Source organism: Columba livia, chromosome 1, assembly GCF_036013475.1.
Source record: "Columba livia isolate bColLiv1 breed racing homer chromosome 1, bColLiv1.pat.W.v2, whole genome shotgun sequence".
Taxonomy (NCBI): domain Eukaryota; kingdom Metazoa; phylum Chordata; class Aves; order Columbiformes; family Columbidae; genus Columba; species Columba livia.
In genome coordinates, this window is record NC_088602.1 from 91,982,543 (window position 1) to 92,001,135 (window position 18,593).

General features: G+C 44.3%; 2 protein-coding genes across 18 annotated transcripts in view; one reads left to right on the plus strand and one right to left on the minus strand.

The window, feature by feature from the left end:
- Window positions 1–15,165, minus strand: part of LOC102096509 (trifunctional purine biosynthetic protein adenosine-3) — a 40,322-nt gene extending 25,157 nt beyond the window's left edge. For 2 of the 13 annotated variants that reach the window (XM_065066921.1, XM_065066983.1), the window contains exons 1-6: window positions 15,030–15,115; window positions 10,396–10,730; window positions 6,031–6,179; window positions 2,102–2,197; window positions 1,228–1,402; window positions 419–530 (exon numbers count right to left, since the gene is read on the minus strand). In XM_065066921.1, coding sequence (XP_064922993.1) covers window positions 419–530; window positions 1,228–1,402; window positions 2,102–2,197; window positions 6,031–6,179; window positions 10,396–10,436 — 573 coding nt within the window. In that variant the 5' untranslated portion in view covers window positions 10,437–10,730; window positions 15,030–15,115. Of the gene's footprint in view, window positions 1–418; window positions 531–1,227; window positions 1,403–2,101; window positions 2,198–6,030; window positions 6,180–6,814; window positions 6,912–8,314; window positions 8,580–9,247; window positions 9,369–10,395; window positions 10,731–14,593; window positions 14,868–15,029 lie in introns of those variants that run through there. The other 11 variants (XM_021299586.2, XM_065066996.1, XM_065066943.1 and 8 more) reach the window with 10 other exon arrangements.
- Window positions 15,166–17,342: 2,177 nt separating this feature from the next.
- Window positions 17,343–18,593, plus strand: part of SON (SON DNA and RNA binding protein) — a 42,437-nt gene continuing 41,186 nt past the window's right edge. For 2 of the 5 annotated variants that reach the window (XR_010473377.1, XR_010473378.1), the window contains exon 1: window positions 17,343–17,601. Coding sequence is in view for 2 of the 5 variants with exons in the window: in XM_065066778.1 (XP_064922850.1) it covers window positions 17,489–17,601 (113 nt within the window). In the remaining 3 variants the exon portion in view is untranslated. Of the gene's footprint in view, window positions 17,602–18,262; window positions 18,510–18,593 lie in introns of those variants that run through there. The other 3 variants (XM_065066778.1, XM_065066803.1, XM_065066786.1) reach the window with 3 other exon arrangements.

An 18,593-nucleotide genomic window follows, 5' to 3' on the forward strand; every position in this document is an offset into this window, starting at 1 on the left:
TGGAATTTTGCTGCACATTTAAGTGCTGTGTGACTATACTCCTAAAGCTGATGTTGCTTGGCAAGATCCAGCTCAATCACAGTGTTAATATTACAACACTGTAGTACCTGTTTGATTGCAGCAGTCTCACATGCTAAAAACAACAACAAAAAAGCAAATCCATATGGAAATAACTGTGGGTTTTATTAAGAATGATTTTATTTTAGCCAACAGGAATCATGCCTAGAAAGCGTATCCTGCCTCAGGCAATAAACATGACAGAGCTTCATAGCTGTCCTACTAATGGGTAAAAGATTTGACGTCTTTTATCCAAATTCCTATTCCACAGAAATAAATAATATCTTTGAGACTCCGAGGTGGCTAACACCTTTTTTGTTCGCGAGAACTCCTCCAGTTAGTGCGTGACATTTCTACTCACCTGCATGATTTCGTTAACAGCTTTGCAGGCTTCTTCCTTGTTTGAAGCCACAATTACTCCTTTGCCAGCTGCGAGGCCACTGGCTTTCACAACTAAAGCAGGGAAGTTTGCACTTCAAAGACAGAGGAGAGGGATTCAACAGTAAACAACTGGTATTGCAAATATATTTCATGGGCATTTTGAACATTTCAACAGTTAAAAGATGAAAATAGTTACCAGTTTTCACAGCTACCACTTTACTCATTGAATAACACGCAAATAAAAAACAGGCTTCTGTTGTTATCCTATGCCTGTAAAGGATTTCTGCTTCCTGTTTTTTCCCCACCACTGAATTTCATTACTGTTCTGAAAGGTTGTTTTCCTTTTAATAATTTACTGTTGCATCATTTTTGGGTCACCTGGATTGTATTCTGATGAGTAGATCATAATTTGCTGAGTTAAGTCTCCAGTGCAAAATGGATATTTGTGGCAAAAAGGTACAAAGAAGGCAGAAAGTTTGACTATCAGACTGCAAACTGGGCTTCCACAGTAGGCAATTTGAAAAAAAAATATAAACTTGTCCTATATTCTCCTGTAAACTGAACACCAAACTTTGCTCTCATTGAAGAGCAATAAATAAGGAACTGCTTAATTATCAGACTTATTGCAGCATGATAGTGCCATGTTAGATTATTCTTTAAAGCCTTTACAGGTGTTCTATTACAGCCAAGAGTACCGATACATTAGTAGTCATTTGATTGTTTTGCCTACCTAGCACACTGTACATTGCTGTAAAAAAAAAAAGATTTCTATTATGATGAGAATTTTACCTGTTAATAAAGCTACATGCTGCTTTAGGATCAGTAAAAGATTTCCACCTCGCAGTTGGGATCTCGTGACGATCCAAAAAGGCTTTGGTAAAGCTCTTACTGGACTCCAGCTGAGCTGCCTTTGCTGTTGGACCAAAACACCTTACTCCAGCTGCTGTCAAGTCATCAACAATTCCTGAAAATGACAACACAAAAAAATGTTATAAATCACCAGATGATTTACAGGAGTCACTTAGTCCAAGTCTACAGATGCACTGATTTGTTGGAACAAGTATGTCTGGAATGATAAGCCTTGTATTTCTATCCAGTGCCTATTTTACCAGATGGATGGTAAAAAAGATGCATTCTTCACTGTAATCAGGAGCAGATAACCCTGCAATATCTGGGATTAAGATCTGCTGCATTTGGTAAGAGATGACCATCCCACCTTGTTTTATTATAGCTTTTAGCTAAAAAGTCAACATTAGTCCTTTGCGAAGACGACAATTGTTTATCATAAAATTGTCAAGGTTTATAGATTTTTTTTTTACCAAGTCCCAAGTTATTATTACTTTGTAAAATGAAAACTCCACAGGAAAATCAAAACTCTAGTTAAGGTTCCTATATGGAAACACCTTGATATCTCTTTTACTAATACCACTTAAAAGGAAATTGAGCATTTAGGGACATTTTAACTGTGATATTGCACACACAATACCCTTCAGAGATTCATTTTCATCGCAGTACAATCCTGAATTTCAGGGAAACTGCCACAGAGTATCTATCACTATTGAAGACACTCAGACACGGTTGAATGGTGCACAGAAGACGGGGACTAAAATTTACTTTTCTTCCTAAAATATGAAGGCTATGATCTCATCTTGCTTTCTCTTACCAGCAGCAAGAGGAACCTCTGGACCAACCACAACCAGCCTGATCTCCTGATCTCTGCAGAACTGGGCAAGTGCAGCATGATGGCTGACTGAAACAGCTGTCAAAGATGAAAAAAAGGGAGGTCAGACTGCATTCATTACTCTTGCATAGCACTTATTTATCACATAATGCTGAAGCAGCATTTTCACCAGTCTCACACTCTTGAATGGCAGGTCACTGTGAATCTGGAAGAGTGAGGCATGCGCTAATATGAAGACTCACACACGAGGCTTGAACCAAAACACACCACCAAACCCCCAAGGAAAGGCTGCAGGTTGACATGTGCTGTCAACTGACCTTGCTTTTGAAGGTGAGAAAAGAAAGTTACAGGTTCCCCCACACTGTGGTAAGTAAATGGTTCTCATCTCCAGGAACATCCTCTTTGCCAGCAAAACAAACATCACAAGGGATCCAAATGAAAAATAACTCGCAAGCAAAAAAGAGATTTTTTTTATTTTCAGCCAGTCTCCTCCCTGAGTAGGGTCACCATGAAGCTTTACGTATTTGTGCCAGCATGGTGTAGGGGGTACGAACAAGTGGGTGGTGGCAGGATTGCAACTATTTTCTTTTCTTTTTTTTTTCTTTCTTTACATAGTGCCAGCTAAAAATTGCGACGCTAAACGGCGATCCCACTGAAACAAAGGAGAATCTGAACATGTTTTCTTACAATAGGCTGAACGTAACAAGGGCATGTGCTGTACTTATGGTTAAAGATATTTGGTCTTAGATTTTTAGGACTGTTACCTTTCCATAAACAAACATTTAATATGATAATACTTGGAAGGCCAAAAAAAATCTGTGTAAACAAAAAACAAGCTTGCACAAAATACAATAATGTCAAGTCTTATGATCAAAAATTTACGCAAAAGCAATGCAATCCCACTGCTTTTATCAAGAATAAATAAAGCCAAGGTCTACAGAGGATGGGAACATGAATCCAAAGAGCCAAAAAAGTGGTGGCTTGGCTGCCCCTGCGGGGAGGAGATTCATACATGAGGGCATGAAGCCGGCAAAGGGAGCAGGGTATGGCAGAGCACAGCCCTTCCTCACAGCCGGAATGCTCTGCTTCCAGTTTTGCCTGTCATCTCCTGCAGGTGACCGCACTGGCAAGAGTGCCAGGAGCTCATGGTCTCTTCCAGCTAGTTCTGGGGAAGCAATGAGAGAGAAAGGAGAGGCAGTGATACAGCTGCTGGACGCACAGCCATGACTTGGTGTTGGTGTCCACGGCGCTCCTGCCATCCCATGTTGAATAAATTTGTTCCACCAACATTTTTAAGGACAAGCTAAAGGCCTTTGACTTCCACGTGCAAGTTATCCCAGTTGACTTCTGGCTCACAAGAGAGCAAAACCAAAAGCATAACACACTTGGCTTTAAAGTACTGATTAACGTAAAGGTCAATATTGTCTTTCAGTCCCGTGGGGCTGTTGTGAAAGCAGCTGGAGAACAGCAGGTCCCGACCAAAGAGAGTGGGAGCTCTGGTGGGCAAGTGAAGAGGGACAATCCCTGTTCCCCATGAGATTAAACCACGCAAAGGAGAGCAGGGGAAGGAAAGGGCCTGTAAGGTGATTGCACCTTTCATTCCAAATTGTCTTGCTGCAAGTCTCATCTACTAGTGATATAAACAGTGAATATGACACAGATTTACACCATGCAGAAATGTCCTAGTAACAAATGGAAAAGAATAAATCACACTGTTAATCAGTAATTTTAACTTTTCCCCCAAAACATAATTTTCCTCAGGATGTAAACTGAAAGGAGATATATTTGTAGCTGTGTTTCATTGCTCAAAACAACAGCTAAACACTTCTTTTGAACCAGATGGAAGGACCTTGGATCAAGGTTTTCAAAGCCAGAGCTCAAAGTTAAGAGTATAAGTTACACTGAGAGCTAAAATGGGATGGAAGGAGGTGTCAGGATGCTCAAGTCCATTCACAGACATACATATGTCTACCTCTGATTTCAGCAAGCCATTCTGTATGCTTCTGGCACCAAAATTGCCCTGCTAATTAAATATAAATGGAATATAAACCTAAATTTAGCCACTTAACCTAAAACTGTCTTTATTGTCAGAAGTGATTACTGGCTTGAATTAACCATGAAAACCTTTTTTTTTTTTTTTTTTTTGACTTAGATATAGCCAAGGTTTGAAGGATTTAAGGATATTTATAATTTTAAGATCGTCTTCATATGTTTCATAAACCATGTGAGAACCAGAGTTACAATTCTAATTAAAGGAAATCTCATGAACCATGAGGGAAGGATGAACTTTCAGAGCCAAATCTTGATTACACCAAAAAAGGCAGAAAGTTTCACAGACAGTGTTGCCCAGGCTCACACAATGTAACAGGGCTCACATGCTTCTGTAAAGCTGTTTTTTGTTTTCTCCTGAGTTAAAATCTAGACCACAGTGGTAGGACTAAAATGCCTGAGCAGATAAGACAAATAGTTTCCTTAAAAAACAAAGAACTCTTCACAAATTCTAGATTCTTTCCATCTCCTGGTTGACTGAGGATTTCTCTCCCAAAGTCCATGTGAGCCCATAGTCTAGAAAAAAATATTTTAGCACACACTATAAATTTCATGGACCTGGCTCAAGCATTATTATGCACATGCTCAAATATTTTCCACTGTTGAGAGTGGAGGATTTTTTATGGAATAACAAGGTGAGAGAAAAGCATGGCAGTTTTTAAAAGACACTGCTTGCAAAAAAATACCAAAATTAACATTTTGCATGCCATACAGGCTGGCATTGACTCCATCTAGCACAAAGATGAAGACTTTTGTTAGACTTTCTGGGATGAAAAGGAAACGTAGACTTCCCTGTCAGACTCTTCCTTGGGCCCTCTCCTCAGAGACTAAATAGAACAAAAAACTACTTACTTTGACTAGTTAAATTAAAGACAAAGTTCTTTAAACAGCCTGTAATTAAGCATTCCAATGGAATTAAGTATGATAATTACCTGCTACACAGGAATCTGATGGGATTCATGTTTCCACATGACATAGAAGCAAAAAAAGGTTTTACATGCAAATATGAATGCAGAAAATTGATGTATGTAATTCATGTTCACATGCATACTATGTGAACCTTAATTCCATATGTTATCACGTCTTAAAGTGGAAACTTAAATTGATTGTTTAAGGTCCCTAATTCAGAATCTGTTATATATAAAAGATACAACACAGGAATCTCTTGAGTAATAATCCTGGGTTTTGTACTGATTCGCTATGTACCTCCAGGCAAGCACCTTAGAACAGTATTTTTTTAAGATGCAGTATGTAATTTTGGATGCTCAACTTGAAATACCTTAAGCCTGATTTCTCAAAACTATTAATAGTTTCAATACAGCTAGTCAGAGCTTAACATATTAAGCTACGAGCTAAAAACAGGCAGTCAGTACAAAGAGACAAACGTTTGAAAATAACCTTAACTTCTCAAGGTCACTGAGACAAAAGAATGAATGTTTTTCTATGGTTGGACGTTTTAGGTGAGAAAGTATTCTCATCAAAGGCTGTAGGGATCACAAGGCTTCAATGCACTTCTGAGAATATAGTAGTGAATTTAATATTTTAGGTGCTGGCACTTGCTTCAGGCAAGAGAAACCATCACCCCTTCCTGGCTAGGCGGCAGGAACCACTGCAGCCATCCCAAGATGTATTCCCAGAGGGATGTGCATCAGGCAGATGGAGTTTTGGCTGCATCCTTCACCCTTGAACCCAAAGAACTAGCTATCACAACTGAGATCATGTAAAATCAGCCATAGTTGCACAAGGCCTATTTCAAATGTCCAGAACCTTAAAAAGTAGCAATAATAATAATCTTATCACATTAACAAATCCATGAATGGAGCAGCATATTTGTTACCACATTTAAAACCAGTACTTTTTACCTGAATTGGAAATTTTTCCATTGTCAGCTGTTCCTGCATTCCCTGGAGCAACAAACACATGTTTTACATGGGGGGACTGGGCCAACTTCCAGGCCAGCGCATGCTCTCTCCCTCCACTGCCAATCACAAGCACCCGATCAGCCATTAGTCTGCATAAAACCAGAACACAAGCAAAACAGCCAGAATTAGGTGTGTGAAGTTAGGAAAGCAAGAGCTTCACAGACTGTGGTTTTAAGTGCCAGGTGCAATGCAACTCCTAACAGAGGTGAATGATGTTACTTTGTTTCAGGCAATGATATTTCTGTAAGGGTTTGCTGTTTTTTTGTTTTGTTTTGTTTTGTTTTGTTTTAAAAAAAAAAAAAAGAGAGAGAGATGTACATGAAAATGGATAACTGAGTTTATCAGATGTGATATAAACTAAATGTCAAAGACTGAATCGCTCCAGAACACAGAAGTAACCTGCAGGGCAAACCATCCTTGTTTTCCTTTAGTCATATTGGCAACTGCTCCAAGTCTGTGATACAGGAAAAACCCTTATGAATGACTAGGCTGTGATTCGTAACCTATAGTAACTCCGGGAGAATCCAAGCCTGCAAAGGGCAAAGCCCTTCTGATGAACTAGCTGTGTGAACACAGTATTACAGTGTTGGGGAGCTGAACAGAACCACTTCAGACTTTTTAGAGGTAATATCTGAAAGAGCTTCAGGAAAAGGAAAGGCTAAGAGCAATCACAGAATGGTTGGGGTTGGAAGAGAACCTCTGGAGGTCATCCAGTCCAACCCACCTGCTAAAGCAGGTTCACCCAGAGCAGATCACACAGGAATGTGTCCAGGTGGGTCTTGAATGTCTCCAGAGGAGACTCCACAGCCTCTCTGAGCAGCCTGTATGAGACAGGGAAATCAAGTTCCGTTTCTGGCTTTTCTTAGCAGAGAACAACCACAAGGCAAACACCAGGAGTCATTAATAAAGGACCTCACTCTGAGAAGGTACCGCAGGACAGCCACTCCTCCCTCCCATTCTGCTGTGTTTTAGAAAAACACATCAGTGCCTTCTTGGCTTGCAGAAAGTGGCTGTATGACTGAAGTTTGCAATTTCGTTAGAAACTGTCCAAAACCTTTTCAGCAGTTTGGAAACAAAATGGTCACAAAAAGGAAAGGAAATCTCTGTGTCCTTCTCTGTGCATGTACTCATAACTTAGACACATCGGATTCATGTCAATATTACAATTTTTATTTTGATCAGCTTTGAGAGGTAGCCTTTGCTTTTTAAGACATGCTTACTTCTATGTGTATTCTCTACATATTTACTGATGTTGGTCACCTAAGAATTGCTATCCTGACAATGATACCATACAACTAGCAAAGCTTACACTGACAAAACCCAATGGAATTCAGAAAATAGTAAATAAAGAAAAAAAAGTAAGCACATGATTTGTAAACAAGTACACAAGCCTTTATTTGGAGCTACATGAAAAGCAAAGGCTAGCCTCCTAAACTATTCAAAGAATACGCTGTTAGAGCCACATTAGTCCAGCTACATGTGAATTACATACACAAATGATGCTCCCGCACTGGTTAACCTGGGAGTTTTATTCACAGAAGTCAAATGGTCCCTGAAGGATCTATTCAGTGATGCAGAAAGCAAGCAGCTACAAATTTGCAGTAGGACCTAAGCCCAAGGGCAGCATGCGCTGCTTGCAGAAAATCACCTAAAAGCTTTAAATCATAACATACGCAAAATGATGACCTAGAGCTACAAAAAATGGCTCAAAGCATTTAAAGCAATGAGAATAAGCAAACAATAATTTCATGTAGAAAACGGTAAGATTTACTTAAAGGACTATGCACGGCCAGTGAAGAGGCCTGATGTGCCCCTCTGCGGTACAAGCAATCCCCCATTCACTGGGCGTGAGGAACGCTGCCCAGAGAAGAGTTTTCCTCAAAAGGAACAACCAGTCTCCCTGCTGTAATCCTGGCACACGTAACACGCAACCCTTGGCCGCTTTTCGTTAGGTGGCTGGTCGTTGACCTGTATTTGCCAATTTGCGCAGGGCTTCCCAAGGCGAGCCCAGAGAAAAAAAACCCCGACGTACACGCACAATGCAGCTGAACACACAGGTGACAGCTCCATTTCCCAGAGCAGCGAGGAGTCAGAACTCCTCCACGGTGCCCTCCTTCGCAGGAGGACAAGAGAGGGATGACTAGCACAAAGCACATCTTAAGCAAAAGAGAGAAAAACAACGGATTTCTAAGGGAGGAGCAAAAAGACACGACGGAAAGCAGACCTTCAGCCAACTGATAAGGCGGGGGTGTGCGCTTCTCCTCCCATCAGCTGCTAGAGCCTGACTGGAATAAAGCTGCTCCGACAGCCCTGGCCCTGGAGAAACCCGTCCTTGCCGAGGGCCTGGCCTATGGAGGGAATGGCTTCTGCTCTGAGGGCACTATGCAATGCATATGGTGAACCTGATTTTCAAATCCAAGCCATCTGCAATAAGCTTCAGACAGGAAGAGCCCACACAGATTTTGTGGGATTTGCTAATGTATTTCAATCTGTTAATAAAGGAATTATTTGGTCAGGGAGTGATACTTTTAGGCAGAACAGTCAGAATAAAGACAAACCAAATACAAATAGAACGGTAAAATACAGAAAATTAACACTAAGTTGTTCGCTATGAACTAAACACACTAGAGTTAAAATTTAACCATAGTTTCAGGTAGATGGAGACCAATAGCTTTCTAATCAGCAGTGTTTGACAAAATACACATGCTGTAAAGTTGCAGAGATGTTTTAATTACAAAACTTCAGAATTACTCACAACAACGAAAAAGTATTTGGGGGTAAAAACTGTCCACTATAATATACATATCTGGGATATCAAGTTACACTAAACCTCTTTTATATTGCAATTCAAACAAAAATAAAAGATAAAAGGGACTGGCTACAACAAAGGAATGAATTAGATAAAGACGGTTACCTAGGACAAATGAATGCAGTATAAAAGAATAAACACTTATCATGTAGCAGGCAGCTATCTCCTACACTAAAGTTAAACCAAACAAGCACATTTCCAGTGCTTTCCATGGATAGCCATCACTAAACAGTTTTTTAAGGCAAATTTTATCAATAATGAGTTGAACTATACACATGACAGCATTTTCTTACAAGTACCTCAGAACTGAGTGCAGAGATGCAAACCCGAACAGAGAAACACACTTACCCTATCCTACGTGCTGCCACTTTGAGGAAAGCAGTACTCGAGAGCTCAGATGCGCAAAGAGAAAGGCGATAAGCAGCCTCTGGTTAAAATGTAGTACCCCTGTCCCAATATTACCGCCCCGCTGACGACATCGTGCCACTACCCAATGAATGGAAAAGTTCAGCCATTCCAGGTGGGAAGAGGGGACAGAATCTCACATATGAATGGTCTAGGAGTGAGGAGCAAAAACTCTGCAGACCAGATGCCCATCCTGTTGATTCTAAACATGCAAAATCAATTCTGTCCCATCCCAGGTATCTTTTGCAGTTAAAAACTGCTTACTAATCAGATTGTAAACCTTCTCCTTTTATCTAAAAATGAGACTATTAATTTTTGATATGCATAAAAATGAGGCTATGCATAGTCCTATGCACATCAACAGTATGAAAGAATAAGGTGCATGATGCACATGCAGACTCCATAAAGTCTACTGCTTAAAAATAGCAGAAGCACAGGCTTGAAGACCCAGTGACACTGTTGCCAGCTAACGTAACTGACCATGCCGGCAACTTGGTCAAATAATCACTTCCTTTTTCCCCCCAAAGTAACATATTCTACTACTACTGCCAGTTCAAAAAAAAAAAAAAAATCACATACAGCATAAAGTTTTACACAAGAGTAGGTAAACAGAACAAGCCATATATCATATGGTGAAATAAAATGTAACAATTTTATAACTAAATGTGAGTAAAAAATAAGTTTCAGCCACTTTTTAAAAACTAATTATTATTTGTGCATTCCACGAGAGGTATCTTAATAACTTCTATTTAGGGATGTAGCTTGAGAAGAACTTCTGGTGGCAATCACAGTTTAAGAGATTCCAATCTAGCAGTTGCAGCCTTTCTTTTTCACGCTAACACAAAAAGATGCCGTGTAGGCCCTATGCTGCCCTGCAATACCTTGCATGAAAAATGAAAATTCCAAGAGGTGACATTTCTTTTTATTTTGTCAGTAATTCAGGAGTCAAAAATTTGTTCTCAAAAGGCCAAGAGCCATTCACAAGGCAGATATTTCTTCTGTGAGGATTTTCACACCCTCTGGGTTTTTTTGGAAGCAATATGTAAAATCCTTAAACTCCAAAAATATTCCAGAACACGGTATGTAATTACCTTAAGCAACCACCGTCTGCTCTTGTAAAGAAGGAAGACATGTTTGTTTAAAAGACGTTTTAAAATAAAGACAGGCAGCATTTCAGGCAAGGGTCTGTTACTAGGTACTTATAGGAAATGAGAACAGGAAAGCAGAAACAAGCCAATCACTCCATGTATCCAAAGGAGTGGACACAAGGAACAATGACAGAGCAAAGACAAGTCCACTTCCAGAGCCTGTCCCTGAGGTTGCCAGCAGTAAGTCAGCAGGGACGAGCATCAGCCTAGAAACCTCTATTCTCCACGAAAGGCAGGGCTCACCAAGAAGACGGGCAACTCTTCCACTAGGTCAGGGCCTGTGAAACAGAGAAAATAAAGTGAGGGAGGCAAAATCAACTGCATCTGATAGCTTTCTCCATCCTGACTCCTCCTCAAGGCACAGTGAGATTTCAAATACAGGTAGGAGATGAGGTTACTAAGTCAGCTGCAGCCCCTTCCCTACCAACAGAGAAGTGACAGGAGCCATCAAGTCTTCCTTGCGCTGGGCCTGTGCACAGGCTTGAAAATTAAACTGAGCTCCTGGATTGTACTTAAGAAGAGAACTGTAAATGTAAACTCCTTGAGCAATTTCTTCCCCAGTTTCAGTTTCATATTGTGTGTGGTGCAAGTTACCTAAATATTTTGTCTCAACTAGGTGGAGTCTGGTGATAAGCCATTGCCTTATTATCACCCCTATCTAAAGCAGTAAAAAGGTGCAATTAAGATCTCCGCAATATAACACAAACATCTAGGGTATGACTGGTGGCTCCCTGCTTAAGTGCCTTTTTTTTTTTAAGTTAAGCTCCAATACTGATGACTTTCTCTGTGCTCCTCAATTGAGAGACCTGGGTGGAGCGGTTTTTGTTTTGGTGAGAGAAATAACATCAAACCTTGAAAATCTGTGTGGAAAAGGTGACACAAAACAAAGTGTTTTAAAAAAAGATACTTTTTAGTCTTTTAGTTTCAACAAAATCTGAGCTGAGGGTGGAGTGGCACTGATAACACTTAGGTATATTTAAAATATTGCACTGTGCAGCATCCGAAGTGCTTCAGCCCTTCATTAAAAAGTATGTGCTGCTCAAGCAGGTTTACTCTGTGCTGCGAAAATTTACACATGCATTAATGCTGAACCCATTCATAGAAGCTGTCATCACTGAAAGGGGATGTTGTGAAGCCAGACACACTTTCCCCTTCCGTATGCTGGCTCCAGTGCTCACCTGAGTACAGTCAATTCACTGAGATTTCATAAAACTAACCGGAGAAAGAAAAAAAATTTAAAAAGCCCAAACAATGCAAAATGGATTTCTGTGAACTGATCTGACTTAAAGTGCAATCAGCCAAGATCTAGAGACACTCACAGTGAATGGATGGGACAACAGAGCTGAACAGAGGAACTCAAGGGCAAGACTTGCCTTTCAGGCAGCAGCAATCTACTCGTCACTGCACGTGTAACATTTAGCTTTAGCTGCAGCCTATTTAAAAGCTGCAATACCTCAGCTTCCAGCACTGGGATTACAGAAACCTGATGCAGGCATTCAAGTTTCCACATACAGAAGGTGCAGTCCTCACCCAAAGTGTCTTGACTCCTACCTTTCCTAGAGCTTAGGCTACAAAATGGCCCAGCACTTACCCCAAACACAAAGAACCCAAGCCCAGCATCACCAAGCAGGTTCAAACTCACACCCCCCAGTCCCTGGAGAAGAGCCCTTATCACTTGGCTTTGGACTAAAGGAGAAGGTTCATTCTTCGTCTTGAAGCTAGGCAGGAGAAGAAATGAAAACTCACAGGACACAGCAAGAACACAAAACTGGGAAGGCTGTGTAATTCTGCTGCCTCCCCAGCGAGCAGAGTATTTATTAGCTTCTAGCCCTAGCAGTCAGGACTGTTTATGCCTTTTTTTTTTTTTTTTATAGACCTATAACGGGATAAAATATTGAAAGAACCACTTGGATAAGAAGCAGGACTTTGTCCTCCCAGCTCCAATAGCTAGGCTGCTGCCATACTCCCTCCTGGGAACCTGCCGTCCTTTACCTGGCTTCTGAACCTGCCAGCAGCCAGATCACATTGTCTCAAACCCCCTTGGGCTGTACACTGCTCTTCTGCTTTCTGAATTAATGCTCTAATCAGCAAGTCGAGTCATTTCTTAGGAGTCGCATTATGAGAGCACACAGATCTCGGTACACGGGAGGTGACCTCTGAGCAGGCCTTCCCAGTGAACCTCTGCCAGCTGCTGGACCCCATTCAAGCTCGTAGACCAAACGGAGACTGAACTGCGCAAGCTGCAGGTTCACTGACAGGTGTTTCACAACTGGCTTTCCTGCCCTTTGCCGGTGCAGCTGCCCATTGGTCCCACCAACTCCTCCACCTCCAGCCTCTCCTTCCCTCTCCCACCTGGGTGTGCAGAGGGCGTGCAGTCACTTAGACCAGGCAGCCAATAATGCTGGAAAACTAGCACCACAACAGCAATCAACACAGAAAGGTAAATATATATACACGCACATATAAAATAAATACTTCTCTGCCAGTTTAGTGAGCTAAACTAACTCACTGAGGGCTGAAGTGATCACCGCAGCCAGTACAAGGGAAGCAGCAGCAGAAAGCTGCCAGAGAAGCTCAAAAGAGCTCACTTTTTGCTGCCGCAAACTGCTCATCAACCCAGCTGTCCTGTATACACTGCACCCTCAGATCACCTTGATTGACTGAGAGGTGATAACGCAATCAGTGGCAAACGCTGCTTCACAATTTACCTTTCCACCCAACTGCTCATTCCCACCTCCTGCCCCAGCCTGTTTGTGGTCACGGGGCGAGTCGAATCAGAGAATCAAATGATGGCTGGGGAGGAGAAGAGATCCATGTCTCTCCACATTTTTTTCCTATGTGAATCAGTTTCCTGAAGGAATTCACCCTACCAAGTGTGCAGGCAGCTCTGCTGGTGCAATGCGAGGTGCACAAACAGCTGTGGCACCTGAACTGGCAAAAATGGCCAAAATACAATGACGGAACTTCAAGTTTAGGCTGTGGCAAGTATTACGCTCATCCTGGAGGAAAACAGCATGGCCTTAGAGAACTTTTAATCTCCTTAGCTTTCAACACAGTGAAGAGTTGCTTAAGGAGTTGAGAGGCTTCCAGAATCAGCTTTAGGTATGGCTTTGGGTTTAAATAATCTTTGGCTCATACATTTTATTTGGGACTAATTCCTGGCTCTTACCCAGCCATAACTGTGGTGTATTAGACAGTTTTATAAAACAAACAAAAAAATAAACAAAACGAACAAACAACAAAAAAACCCCACAAACAAGAAAAGAATTACTATCTGTTTTTCAGCCCTGCAGAAACCAGAGCATCATACTGAAGGCCTGACTCAGAGCTGAGAATAAAACTTTCATGGCCCGATTTAAGGATCTGCACAGCAGGCGTCTTGCCTCCCGGTGCGATCCTTGGAATGGCTGGATTGTGTGTTTCCTAGGCAAAATGTTGCTGCAAGTTTCACTACTAAAAATAAATGTACCTTAAAAGTTTTATCACCCTCCCCAAAGCATTAAATTTTGACCCATCATACTCTTTGTGGGAAACTGGAACTGCTTTGTGCCTTTCACCATAGCCTCAGAAGCAGCTATGAGGTGAGAACCACACTGAATGAGGTGGGGGAGAAATGCCCTTCCTGTGTTACTATTTCAGTTATGCACACAACATAGTGAAATAAGTACCCTCTTTCCCCGAAAATTATTTTTTCAGGATTTTTGAGGATGCTCAAAATACAAGCGCTACTCCAAAAATAAGCCCTACTTACAGTTCATTACAAAAGTCAATTTAAATAGTGTCTAGGCAGCTATACATGTAAAAAAGTAAGCAACTGGAGCAAAAAAATTTTCTTATTTTCGGGGAAACAGGGTATTAACTCTTCTCATTAGTTTCAAGTACCTACTGGATAGACTAGAATTGGGGCGGGATGCCAATGCTAAAGTTGGTAAGTCCCCAACTTCACAAACAGCAGGGAAAGAATCAAAGTGAGTCAAAGTCCAAGACTAGAGAGGTTAGAAGTTTAATATTTACTTCACAGCAAATATTTCGCCATTTTTTCAAAGCCAAGCGCTGCGGATTTAAAAAAAAAAAAAAAAAACAACAAAAAAAAGTAGCAATAAGAGCCATGCGCGTTTTAAAATACTTTAAAGTGCAGTACCTTTAAAAATGCTACACACCAAGCTCTCCCAGAAGTAAATCTGGGTAGAAGACGCGCAGTTAAAACAAATATATAAATGGATAAGCCGCTAGCCATCAGATCTCCACACGCCTCTCCATGGCCGGAGGCGCGGGCAGAGCAGTACCCGAGTTAAACCGAAGCCGCCAGGGCTTTTTTTAGGCCAGGCCGGCTCTCCACGGCGGGCCTGGGTGCAGCAGGAGCCGGCGGGAAGGCGCCGGTTCGGGCCGCCCCGCCATTTTACCGCCCGGGCAGCGGGGAGCACATGGCCCCGCCGCGTCCCTCCCGCACCGCCGCCCGACAGCCCGGCCGCGGGGGGCTGGCTGCGGGCAGCCACACCGGGACGGAGCGGCCCGCCGGCGGGTGCCCTTCTCCAGGGCGAAAAAGAAAATAAAAGAAAAGAAAACAAAAAACTTACTTTTCTTCAGGGGGATTTTAAGGAGCGGGAAGGCATCCTCCGCCACGCCGCCGAAAACTACAGTACCCAGGAGGCACCGCGACATGGCGGCGGGTCGGCCCGGGGGCGGGAGCCGGGAAGCCCGGGGTAATCAATGTGTCAGCTTCGGGACCCATTAATTGGCTTTTGCACGTAGATTCTTCAAGTCTCTAAGTTATCTTCTGCGGAGAGCGGCTGTTGCCTGCGGAGCCTGCTGAGCCGGGTCGGGAAGGTGCTGGAGCCGGCCGAAAAACATTGCCTGTGTGTAGGTTATTGCTTTTACTTTATCCACAGAGGCTAAAGGTGATAATTGAGTTGTTTGTGCAAAGATTGATTTTGCTTCTGTGTCCTCTCAGGGCGAATGCTCCTATGCATCTTTAAGTACTGTGTAGGAACAACTCCTTAGTTTGTACCACGTTGAACTTTCCACTTTATGAAACCGAAGAGTATTGGGCAACATTCAGTCCAATTTAGCATTAAAATTGTGCAACAACATTGTTAATGAAAGCAGATTTGATCCATAGTTTTGCTTCTCCCCCCTGCCAAGAGCTAAAATGTGAAAACCTCACTGCTTTTTGTAAATTAGCTCATGAAATATAGGCTCGTTCAATACTGTTTGCGTATTTAAGCACACCTTTGACTCTTGCTTTAAAAGGGAGCAGTCACATGAATAAATGCTCTAGGTAGTACTGACAATTGCAGCAGAACTGCTATTAGTGAAGTCCCATAATACTATGTTTACAAATCGAACACTGAATGTATCAGCAACAACCACTGGTCTTGACAAGATGAAAGTATTTAATTAACCTGAAAACTACCTTGCTGAATGAAGGTGTTTCACTAAAAGGTGGTGGTGGTTTTTTTTGCAGCAAGTAGAGATGGGGTGAGCAGGAATAGTTATTTTCCTGTGCGGCTGTGGATCCAGGTTTCTATGGATAGTAATTTTTGTAGTTATTACTTTGCCCATGTTGATTTTTAGTGAACCCAGAGTGAAATATGTGGCATGCACTAAAATCCTCCCCTGTTTCTTTTTACACCTTTGTTCATGGTTTTCCTTGTATAGGTGGAGGCCTACGCTGGTAGGGATATCAATGTAGCTAAGCTCCTTGGAATCAATTAACTGTGGTTGGAGAAGGTCCCTCTCCTGCAGGTGGGCAGGTTGGTGGTGTGGGTGCCCCCAGCCTCCATTGGAGGTGCGATCCCTGCCTGGAACATCTTTTCTGCCTGAAACTCCTAACATGGGCTAAATTACACCAGTCAAACCCACTGTTCCCTCGAGGAGAGCTGGAGGATTTTTGGAAGGTGTAGGTTACGATTATATGGTGCTTCAGCCTTCGCAGCTTTGTTGTTAGGCCCCCTGCTAGTAACCTTAGGCCTATGTAGAATATCACAACTTGTTTCTGGGTACAAACGTGCCTGGTCTAGGCAAGGCCATTGGCATCAGGGGAACCTAAATATGTCTGAAATTGTTCAAGTGAAACATTCTCAGTCTTTAGCTCATTGAATACCAGAAATTAGATACACTGTTGGTAAGATCTAAAACTTGTCAATGTTGGCATGGCATGGAAGGTGCAGGTTATTTGTGAAAGCCCCTCTTAAAATGTAGCTGCTTTATATTATAAATGTAATAAATTGACTGAGACATTGTAAGCAAATCGACCCACGTATCAAATCCATTATTTTCCCAAGGTTAATATTAAGGCACCACACATCCCAGCAATGCACAGTAAAGAACAACGCTGCTTTTAAAGGGTCTTGCAATGTGATTATTCAACCACATTGCAGTTGAGGCTGATGTTGCAAATAAAGACCCCAGCAGCAATGAAATGGTTATATCTAGGTTTTGGGGTATTTTAAATTTATTTCAGGTTTACTAAACCCCCCTAAGTTACTTCGTGACACAAGAAGAAACCCTACGAGGCAAGAGTTGTAAGGTTACCCGGCTTTACAAGACCGAAGATGGCAAAGTCTTATTTTTACACAAAGTTGAGAATTGGTTTGGGGGCATCAGGAAGGGACGACATCCCCCCCCCGGCTTAAATTGACTTTGGTTTCAGCGAAGCACCTCGCAGAAGACACGACTTTGCAGGTGGGCTGAGGCCGGCTTTCCCTCAGCTGTCATTTATTTTTTCACGGCGGCGGCGTTTTCCTCGTCTTCCTTTGTTCCTTTTAATTTCCCCCCCCCCCCCCGCCCCATCTCGCCGGGCGCCCGCCCGCGCCCCGCCGGCAGCCCCGGAGCACACGTGCGTGTCGCAGCCGGGCTCGCCCGCTCGCCCGGCGGAGGGGGCAGGGCGCGTTTCGCATGGAACCGCTCGGTAAGTGAGGGAGGAGGGCAGCGCCGCGCCGGCCCTGTGATGCGGCACTCGCGCGCCGGCAGGCCCCCCCGCTAGGCGCTGCCTGCGCTCGGCACACGGGGCTTGGCCCCCGCTCCATGGAGACCAATGGCATCGCTCCCACCCACCCCCAGCGGCCCCGAGCCCGCCGGCACGCACAGCCACACGCTTCAGCCCACCATGGCCCCGCCGCCGCCACAGCCGCTCGGGCCCACGGCGAGGTGAGTGCCGGACGCCGGGCTCCTCTCGGGGAGGCCCAGACACTTTCGGGGCCCCGGCGGCGGCCGCGATCGCGACGGGGGAAAAAGGGGGAGAGGCGGTGTGCGTGGTGGGGGGGAACGGGACGCGGACGAGGCCGAAGGGACCGGCGGTCACCGGGCACGATGGTACCCTGCTCCCACTCCACCTTCTGTCCCTCTCCGGTCTCCCCGTGGCTCAGGAGCAGCTTTTGGGTGTATGGGGCGCGAGAGGGGCCGGGAACGGCGTGTGTATGTGGTGTCGGTGTGGGGGCAGAACGGCAGTTAACGGTTTCACCCGGCGGCGGGAAGGCGGGGGGGCAGGGGGGGCGCAGGACGGCCCGCTGGGGCTTTGCCTGTCGCGGGAGGCGGGGGGGGGGGGGGGGGAAGCCGCCGGGAGGCGCGCGCGGCCGGTGGGGTGGGGAGGGCGGGGGCGAGTGCAACAACATGGCGGCGCCGCGCGCTCCTGCGGGGGGGAGGGGGGAGCAGCGAGCTTCCTCGAGACACGAGACTTCTTCCCCCTCCCCCCCTCCCGGAAGCCAGACGGGGACTGGCGCTCTATGGCTTTTACACAGCGCTAGAGCGGCCGCCCGGAGGCCTGAATCGCTCCACCCTCCCCGGCGACGTCATCTGTTAGGGGGTAGCCAATGGCGAGAGGGCATATAGTGAGGACGTCAGCAAGGGCCCTCGGCCTCTAGTTGCGGCGGTGGTTTGTGGGATACTGGAGGCCTCGCGTCTCGGCCAGAAGGAAAGCGGAGAGAGGCGGTGTGGGGGAGGGGGGTTCCCCGGTGCGGTATAGCTGTCATGGCGACTAATATCGAGCAGATCTTTCGGTCCTTTGTGGTTAGCAAATTCCGGGAGATCCAGGAAGAGCAGCAGCAGCAGCACAGCGGGTAACGAGCCTGCCCGGGGTGGCGGGGGAGGGCGACGCAGCCGCGCTGGAGCCGAGGCCTAGTGCGCGGGGAGAGGAGGGGTGC